Consider the following 10,666-nt stretch of genomic DNA (forward strand, 5'->3'; position numbering starts at 1 on the left):
ACTGTGACTGATCCAGACAGGTCTGGGAGGAGAAGGTCGCAGCGACTTGCTACTCGCGATAGCTTGTGAGTTTGCTCCGTGGTTCAGGGTATGTCATCTGGGTTTTGCCTTGTGAACCTTTTTGTCTTGACTGGGAGTTTGTAGGCATCCTTCTCAGGTGAGTCCTGTCTGCCACTCCCAGCTACTATATTAGTTTCACTTTCACTTGCAGTCATTGCCAGATATAGTCCTTACTTCCAGTTCTATTCTGACCTTTGAAGGAGATCGTTTGATGGTGTTGCTGTGGAGCTCTTGTCCGGCGTGGACTGTCGTGATTGGGATCACCTTCTCTGCTCGTGACTGGATAAATCTATCTTTGATATAGATTGTTTGTTGCTGTCTTCCCCTGCTGTTCTCCTAGACATGAGTGATGGTGACTAGTGCTCCCATCGGCCTTTCCCCACTCTAGGCTTGATTAGGGTGACTGAGGGTTTAGGCATCCTGCTCGCCGCACGGGTTCACACCCCGTCTAGGGTATCAGGGCAGACAGGTGCCAGCTTAGGGTTAGTCAGGGGTGACCATACTATTCCCATCCGTAGATAAGGGTCCCCCTTCCCCTCCGTCTGGTGCGACACGACTGCTGCTGGGGTAGCGGTCGTGACAGGCACTCAAAACATTATAAGAGAGATGTGGAACCAGACAAATTTATTTAAACACAATATATCTAGATACTGACCGTCTAATATACAATCTATCGATTATAAAATGTCGATTATAAAAAATCGATTATGACACGAATCGATCAAATAAAATCGAATACATAAAATATAAAATAAACATCAATAAAACATTCTGAATCGATTGCTATTAAGGTTTCTTATGGAGACTTATATATATAGAGCTGAAAGTCCCAGTACAAAGGCTAGTGTACAGGGAGTGCAGAATTATTAGGCAAGTTGTATTTTTGAGGATTCATTTTATTATTGAACAACAACCATGTTCTCAATGAACCCAAAAAACTCATTAATATCAAAGCTGAATATTTTTGGAAGTAGTTTTTAGTTTGTTTTTAGTTTTAGCTATTTTAGGGGGATATCTGTGTGTGCAGGTAACTATTACTGTGCATAATTATTAGGCAACTTAACAAAAAACAAATATATACCCATTTCAATTATTTATTTTTACCAGTGAAACCAATATAACATCTCAACATTCACAAATATACATTTCTGACATTCAAAAACAAAACAAAAACAAATCAGTGACCAATATAGCCACCTTTCTTTGCAAGGACACTCAAAAGCCTGCCATCCATGGATTGTGTCAGTGTTTTGATCTGTTCACCATCAACATTGCGTGCAGCAGCAACCACAGCCTCCCAGACACTGTTCAGAGAGGTGTACTGTTTTCCCTCCTTGTAAATCTCACATTTGATGATGGACCACAGGTTCTCAATGGGGTTCAGATCAGGTGAACAAGCAGGCCATGTCATTAGATTTTCTTCTTTTATACCCTTTCTTGCCAGCCACGCTGTGGAGTACTTGGACGCATGTGATGGAGCATTGTCCTGCATGAAAATCATGTTTTTCTTGAAGGATGCAGACTTCTTCCTGTACCACTGCTTGAAGAAGGTGTCTTCCAGAAACTGGCAGTAGGACTGGGAGTTGAGCTTGACTCCATCCTCAACCCGAAAAGGCCCCACAAGCTCATCTTTGATCATACCAGTCCAAACCAGTACTCCACCTCCACCTTGCTGGCGTCTGAGTCGGACTGGAGCTCTCTGCCCTTTACCAATCCAGCCACGGGCCCATCCATCTGGCCCATCAAGACTCACTCTCATTTCATCAGTCCATAAAACCTTAAAAAATCAGTCTTGAGATATTTCTTGGCCCAGTCTTGACGTTTCAGCTTGTGTGTCTTGTTCAGTGGTGGTCGTCTTTCAGCCTTTCTTACCTTGGCCATGTCTCTGAGTATTGCACACCTTGTGCTTTTGGGCACTCCAGTGATGTTTTAGCTCTGAAATATGGCCAAACTGGTGGCAAGTGGCATCTTGGCAGCTGCACGCTTGACTTTTCTCAGTTCATGGGCAGTTATTTTGCGCCTTGGTTTTTCCACACGCTTCTTGCGACCCTGTTGACTATTTTGAATGAAAAGCTTGATTGTTCGATGATCACGCTTCAGAAGCTTTGCAATTTTAAGAGTGCTGCATCCCTCTGCAAGATATCTCACTATTTTTGACTTTTCTGAGCCTGTCAAGTCCTTCTTTTGACCCATTTTGCCAAAGGAAAGGAAGTTGCCTAATAATTATGCACACCTAATATAGGGTGTTGATGTCATTAGACCACACCCCTTCTCATTACAGAGATGCACATCACCTAATATGCTTAATTGGTAGTAGGCTTTCGAGCCTATACAGCTTGGAGTAAGACAACATGCATAAAGAGGATGATGTGGTCAAAATACTCATTTGCCTAATAATTCTGCACGCAGTGTATATAGGTAAGTCCCAGTAACAGATATCTGATGTCAATCTGGATATATAGGACCTCTAATCTTTGTATAAAGGGCACAATTTCGCCTGAGTTTCAAGCTTTCATAGTCAATCGGTATTACCCGCTTAAAAGAGTGAATGTACACTTTTATTACTCACGACCCGATGCGCTGATCAAAAGATTCTTTTTCTACATGTAGAAGTGGGACTTAGTCCGTCTGTACGTTTCGTGAGTAAGGCGATATTTTGCTCCTTGGTAGTAGGATTTAATACATAGCCATGGTCGAATTAACGCACAGGTATTCCGTCCAGACGCGTTTCGAGATAGCTTATCTCTTCCTCAATGGGTCACAACGTCTCGACTTTTATACTCTCCTCATCCATCCTTAATTGTTCTCATCGGGTTTCAACATGTGTTAGTGATTTAGTTGAGTGGTTAAAATACCCGATTTTTTCAAAGAGAGGGTATCCGAATTTTTAGAGGTATCCGATTTTTTATTATTCATTCTCCATAGTTGCAGGTGTTTTACCAAACTTATCGGGTACAAAGGAAAAATGTATATCGTATCTGCCATGAGAGAGATGATTTTGAATAATTCCTACAGTATACAGTTCTACATTCAAATATTCTGTAATTCTTGCGTTGTTCACACCTCTCGAACTTATCCCAAATCGATTTCTGGGCCGATATTTTTGCCGTTAATCGAACACATTCATGCTTTTCGATTTTCTCGATCTTCTATTTTTCAACTCATCTCTTTATAGTAATGCGTTTTTGCTGTGTTTTTTTTCAGTGTATCTGCGTTTTTTATACAAAATGTGCAGGAATTGTTGCTTAGTGTTCTGTATGTGGGATTTTTTCAAAAACATAAAGTGAATCTATTTAATCTCGTTTGAGGTGAATAAGTGACATAAAATATGTCAAAAGTGTACTCGTCGTGATTTTGGAATGTGAATAACACTACATTAACTATTCATGCGTGGCGGTGTCACTTATAGTGATATGCTTAAACCCTGTAAAGATTATATATAATCTCTGTGGTGATGAGTCAAAGGTTCAATTGAACCCAAAGATCTCTAGGTCAGAATTCAGACCTGCTGGAAGAAGGCTACCAAAGTCATAAATTCTCCTAGACTCGGCTAGCGACATTTTCATAATATGGTTGCCTCCTCTCCAGTGTGTGGAGAAGGTGGACGCACACTGGAGAGGAGGCAACCATATTATGAAAATAGTGGTAGGTTGTGGTGGCTCACTAGCAAGTAGTTAAGGTATGGTGCTGCAAGCTCATATAGAGGGAATCACCCCACCCTCTCTTTAAAGGCAAATGTAGTAATAGAATAATGAGCGAGCACTCATACACTTGGCAACCAGATTGACATGTGCAGAAAATATTTATTAAATCCCCATAAAATACAAGTAATAAAATTTATAAGAACAATGTAGCAATAATATACAACATTACAGTCACATATATTGTGGTAGATATGAAGTATCATATCTACCACAATATATGTGACTGTAATGTTGTATATTATTGCTACATTGTTCATATTATGAAAATGTCGCGAGCCGAGTCTAGGAGAATTTATGACTTTGGTAGCCTTCTTCCAGCAGGTCTGAATTCTGACCTAGAGATCTTTGGGTTCAATTGAACCTTTGACTCATCACCACAGAGATTATATATAATCTTTACAGGGTTTAAGCATATCACTATAAGTGACACCGCCACGCATGAATAGTTAATGTAGTGTTATTCATATTCCAAAATCACGACGAGTACACTTTTGACATATTTTATGTCACTTATTCACCTCAAACGAGATTAAATAGATTCACTTTATGTTTTTGAAAAAATCCCACATACAGAACACTAAGCAACAATTCCTGCACATTTAGTATAAAAAATGCAGATACACTGAAAAAAACACAGCAAAAACGCATTAGGCTACTTTCACACTAGCGTCGGGGCTCCGCTTGTGAGCTCCGTTTGAAGGGTCTCACAAGCGGCCCCGAACGCATCCGTCCAGCTACCAATGCATTCTGAGTGGATGCGGATCCGCTCAGAATGCATCAGTCTGGCAGCGTTCAGCCTCCGCTCGGCAGGCGGACAACCGAACGCTGCTTGCAGCGTTCGGGTGTCCGCCTGGCCGTGCGGAGGCAAACGGATCCGTCCAGACTTACAATGTAAGTCAATGGGGACGGATCCGTTTGAAGTTGACACAATATGGCTCAATTTTCAAACGGATCCGTCCCCCATTGACTTTCAATGTAAAGTCTGGACGGATCCGTCTGAACAACTTTCAGACTTAGAATTTTTTCTAAACTATAATGCAGACGGATCCGTTCTGAACGGATCCAAACGTCTGCATTATAGGAGCGGATCCGTCTGTGCAGACAGCAGACGGATCCTCTCTGAACGCTAGTGTGAAAGTAGCCTTACTATAAAGCAGTGTTTCTCAAATAGTGGGGCGCGCCCCCCAGGGGGGGCGCCAGGCTCCGTAAAGGGGGGCTCGTTTAGGGCCTGGAGCTGGGGGCCGGCAATAGCGGTGGGGCGGTGCGGTCACTGTACTATAGCCCCGCCCCACCGCTCCCTCCGGTATATTAATATAAAATGTATTATCGAATAAAAAGTTACTAAACATGCCCCCCCCCCCTAATAGTACCGTATACAGGAATTTCTTTTGTATAATGCCGGCAGGCAGGCCGGGCGGCCAGCGCGTCCCTCAGTGATGTCACGTGCCTGCTTTATGAATGAAGCAGGCGGCGCAGAACAGTGACGTCACTGAGGGACGCGTCAGCCGCCCGGCCCGCCTGCCGGCATTATACATAAGAAATTGGGATATAGTATATACGGTACTATTAGGAGGGGGGCATGTTTAATAACATGGAATCCGTGGATGGCACAGTTCAGTGGTGGGGGTCTGTGGATCGCACTGTTATGGGCTGGGGGGGGGGCACTGTGGATGGCACTGTTATGGGGTGGGGGGGTCTGTGGATGGCACATATATAACAGTGCCAGCCACAGATCCCCCCATAAGTGTCCGTCATCCACAGATCCCCCCCATAAGTGTCCATCATCCACAGATCCCCCCCCATAAGTGTCCGTCAGCCACAGATCCCCCACATAAGTGTCCGTCATCCACAGATCCCCCACATAAGTGTTCGTCATCCACAGATCCCCCCATAAGTGTCCGTCATCCACAGATTCCCCCATAAGTGTCCGTCATCCACAGATCCCCCCATAAGTGTGTGTCATCCACAGATCCCCCCATAAGTGTGTGTCCGTCATCCACAGATCCCCCACATAAGTGTCCGTCATCCACAGATCCCCCCATAAGTGTCCGTCATCCACAGATCCCCCATAAGTGTCCGTCATCCACAGATCCCCCCATAAGTGTCCGTCATCCACAGATCCCCCCATAAGTGTCCGTCATCCACAGATCCCCCCATAAGTGTCCGTCATCCACAGATCCCCCCATAAGTGTCCGTCATCCACAGATCCCCCCATAAGTGTCCGTCATCCACAGATCCCCCCCATAAGTGTCCGTCATCCACAGATCCCCCACATAAGTGTCCGTTATCCACAGATCCCCCCATAAGTGTGTGTCAGTCATCCACAGATCCCCCCATAAGTGTGTGTCCGTCATCCACAGATCCCCCCCATAAGTGTCCGTCATCCACAGATCCCCCCCCATAAGTGTCCGTCAGCCACAGATCCCCCACATAAGTGTCCGTCATCCACAGATCCCCCACATAAGTGTTCGTCATCCACAGATCCCCCCATAAGTGTCCGTCATCCACAGATCCCCCCATAAGTGTCCGTCATCCACAGATCCCCCCATAAGTGTGTGTCATCCACAGATCCCCCCATAAGTGTGTGTCCGTCATCCACAGATCCCCCACATAAGTGTCCGTCATCCACAGATCCCCCCATAAGTGTCCGCCATCCACAGATCCCCCATAAGTGTCCGTCATCCACAGATCCCCCCATAAGTGTCCGTCATCCACAGATCCCCCCATAAGTGTCCGTCATCCACAGATCCCCCCATAAGTGTCCGTCATCCACAGATCCCCCCATAAGTGTCCGTCATCCACAGATCCCCCCATAAGTGTCCGTCATCCACAGATCCCCCCCATAAGTGTCCGTCATCCACAGATCCCCTACATAAGTGTCCGTTATCCACAGATCCCCCCATAAGTGTGTGTCAGTCATTCACAGATCCCCCCATAAGTGTGTGTCCGTCATCCACAGATCCCCCCATAAGTGTCCGTCATCCACAAGCGGCGTCCCACACGGCGTCGGTTGCCTAGCAACTCTACGGCTGGAGAGAGGGAGCCCCCGGCTTTTAATCTTTGTATTTTACAAACTTCTGACAATTAAGGCTACTTTCACACTAGCGTTCGGAGCGGATCCGTCTGATGTTTCATCAGACGGATCCGCTCCTATAATGCAGACGTTCGCATCCGTTCATAACGGATCCGTCTGCATTATAACTTAGAAAATTTTCTAAGTCTGAAAGTAGCCTGAGCGGATCCGTTCAGACTTTACATTGAAAGTCAATGGGGGACGGATCCGCTTAAAGATTGAGCCATATGGTATCATCTTCAAGCGGATCTGTCCCCATTGACTTACATTGTAAGTCTGGACGGATCCGCTCGCCTCCGCACGGCCAGGCGGACACCCGAACGCTGCAAGCAGCATTCAGGTGTCCGCTCACTGAGCGGAGGCTGAGCGCTGGCAGACTGATGCATTCTCAGTGGATCCGCCTCCATTGAGAATGCATTAGGGCTGGACGGCTGCGTTCGGGACCGCTTGTGAGCCCCTTCAAACGGAGCTCACGAGCGGACACCTGAACGCAGGTGTAAAAGTAGCCTAAAAAGGATCACTCTCAGTTGCGCCCTCTTCTCTTTGTAGACACGAAGTGTAGCAGACCCTCAAGTGACATCATGAATTTTTTTTAACAGGGGTGAGAAGACAGGCGGAGAGAGAAGGAGAGAAGGAGATAAAAGAAAGTCTTCCGAAGGCTAAGACGAGGAAATATGACGAGACGTATGTAGCGCTTGGCTTCACTGTGACTACGGTGGGAGATGAGGAAAGACCGGTGTGCTTACTATGTCTAAAAATGTTGGCAGCGGACAGCATGAAGCCAAATAAATTAAGTCGTCACTTAAAGACATTACACCCCAATCACGCTAATAAGCCGCTTGAGTTTTTTCAGCGAAAACGTGTCGAATATTGCAAACAATCATCCCGCTTTCTGACTGCTACTTCAGTAAACCAGCGAGCATTGTTGGCATCATATAAGGTGGCGTACCAAATTGCTCAGTGCAAAAAAAAACCACACCATAGCAGAAGAGCTGATACTACCTGCAGCATTAGACATGGTCTCTGTCATGCTGGATGACGCAAGTGCTGCAAAAATAAAAACTATACCTCTGTCAAATGACACCGTTGCTAGACGTATAAATGACATTGCTGACGATCTTAACGAACAGCTGGTAGATAAACTCAAGGATAAACGTTTTGCCTTACAATTTGATGAAGCAACTGACAGCAACAAAGACTGTTTGTTTATCGCCTATGTACGTTTTGAAATGGCAAATTCCCTGTGTGAGGATCTACTTTTTTGTAAATATGTCAGAGACAGAGCCACGGCTGAAGAGCTATTCAAAATGCTAGACTGCTTCCTGACTGAGAATGGGCTAAAGTGGGAGAATTGCATGGGTGTTTGCAGTGATGGTGCACAGACCATGGCAGGGATGAGAAAAGGACTTCGGACACTCATCAAGAAGGCCTCACCTAATGCTGAGTGGACACACTGTATTTTACATAGAGAAGCACTGGCATCAAGGCACCTTTCCTCTGAATTAAATGAGGTTATGACTGACATTATAGGAGTAGTCAATTTCATAAAGACCAGACCACTAAAAACAAGAGTTTTCTCTGCTATCTGTGAGGAGATGGGAGCTGAACATCAAGCTGTGCTGTTTCACAGTGAAGCAAGGTGGCTGTCACGAGGAAAAGTGTTGTCCCGAGTTTTTGAGCTCAGAGAGGAGCTAAGAATGTTTTTGGAGCAGGAGCACAAGTATGACGTTGCAAGAAAGTTTAGTGATGTGAACTTTCTGATGAAACTTGCTTACCTGAGTGACATATTTGGAAAGCTCAATGAACTAAATCTACAGCTTCAGGGGAAAAATCAACACCTCCCTCAGGCCACAGACAAGATCAACTCTTTCACTCGAAAGCTTGCAATGTGGGGCAGGCGACTTGATGAAGGAAGTACCGTGTCATTTGAGAACTTGCATGAATTTGTTGACACTACTGACTATGATGCCACCTCAGTGATTCCATATTTTAAGCAGCATATTTCATCACTGATAGGATTCTTTACAAAGTACTTCCCTGAAAACAGTTCCCAGTATGACTGGGTGAGAGATCCTTTTAATGCACCAGCTCCTACTGGTTTCAGTCTTGCAGAGGAGAAGCAGTTCATAGAAATCACATCTGACTCCATATTGAGACTAAGTTTCACATCCCAGACACTGAGTGAATTCTGGCTGAGTGTGGAGAAGCAATATCCACTCTTAGGACAAAGAGCTGTGCACATTCTTCTTCCATTTGCAACTTCTTACTTGTGTGAGATTGGCTTCTCTGCTGTTGCTGCTCTGAATAGCAAATACAGGTCTCGGCTACACATTGAGAAGGAGCTGAGAGTTGCTGTGTCCTGCTTCAAACCCTGCTTCGAAAAGCTATGTATGGCAAAATGTGCTCATTGTAGCCATTAATCCAGACATCACCTCTGATTAAAAAATCTGTGCTCCTTTAAATCTTTTCTGCTACAGTTAATAAAGCTATTCTTTGTTGTAAATTGATCCACATTTCTTTCTTTTTTTATTCTCTTATACGTTAATAAGGATACAGTGTTATGCAGACGTGTACTTATACAATTTTATAGACAAATTATACTATTTACAGTGGCGCGGGGGGCGCGAAATGTTTTCTTCTTCCTAGGGGGGGCATGACAGAAAATAATTGAGAAGCACTGCTATAAAGAGATGAGTTGAAAAATAGAAGATCGAGAAAATCGAAAAGCATGAATGTGTTCGATTAACGGCAAAAATATCGGCCCAGAAATCGATTTGGGATAAGTTCGAGAGGCGTGAACAACGCAAGAATTACAGAATATTTGAATGTAGAACTGTATACTGTAGGAATTATTCAAAATCATCACTCTCAATGCAGATATGATATACATTTTTCCTTTGTACCCGATAAGTTTGGTAAAACACCTGCAACTATGGAGAATGAATAATAAAAAATCGGATACCTCTAAAAATTCGGATACCCTCTCTTTGAAAAAATCGGGTATTTTAACCACTCGACTAAATCACTAACACATGTTGAAACCCGATGTGAACAATTAAGGATGGATGAGGAGAGTATAAAAGTCGAGACGATCAGAACACAGGTGACCCACTGAGGAAGAGATAAGCTATCTTGAAACGCGTCTGTGCGGAATACCTGTGCGTTAATTCGACTGCGAAGCATACATGGCCATGTATTAAATCCTACTACCAAGGAGCAAAATATCGCCTTACTCACGAAACGTACAGACAGACTAAGCCCCACGAGAATTGGGACGAGATCCCGAGAGACGCTGCAAAGAGAAACCAACACTGCTGGATCGTGATGTGAACGGTGGGACGCCACCTGAAAAAACTTCCACACGTAGAAAAAGAATCCTTTGATCAGCGCATCGGGTCGTGAGTAATAAAAGTGTACATTCACTCTTTTAAGTGGGTAATACCGATTGACTATGGAAGCTTGAAACTCAGGCGAAATTGTGCCCTTTATACAAAGATTAGAGGTCCTACATATCCAGATTGACATCAGATATCTGTTACTGGGACTTACCTATATACAGTCGTGGCCAAAAGTTTTGAGAATTAGATAAATATTGGAAATTGGAAAAGTTGCTGCTTAAGTTTTTATAATAGCAATTTGCATATACTCCAGAATGTTATGAAGAGTGATCAGATGAATTGCATAGTCCTTCTTTGCCATGAAAATTAACTCAATCCAAAAAAAAACTTTCCACTGCATTTCATTGCTGTCATTAAAGGACCTGCTGAGATCATTTCAGTAATCGTCTTGTTAACTCGGGTGAGAATGTTGACGAGCACAAGGCTGGAGA

The 10,666-nt window shown here is 44.2% G+C and overlaps 1 protein-coding gene across 1 annotated transcript; it reads left to right on the forward strand.

Moving 5' to 3' along the window:
* The first annotated feature begins 7,853 nt into the window (after positions 1 to 7,853).
* On the forward strand, positions 7,854 to 9,257 carry LOC120993802 (zinc finger BED domain-containing protein 5-like). Its single transcript, XM_040422269.1, has one exon. The coding sequence runs from the start codon at positions 7,854 to 7,856 to the stop codon at positions 9,255 to 9,257; it is 1,404 nt and encodes a 467-aa protein (XP_040278203.1).
* The last annotated feature ends 1,409 nt before the right edge of the window (positions 9,258 to 10,666 follow it).

Source organism: Bufo bufo, chromosome 3 (genome assembly GCF_905171765.1).
Source record: "Bufo bufo chromosome 3, aBufBuf1.1, whole genome shotgun sequence".
Taxonomy (NCBI): Eukaryota; Metazoa; Chordata; class Amphibia; order Anura; family Bufonidae; genus Bufo; species Bufo bufo.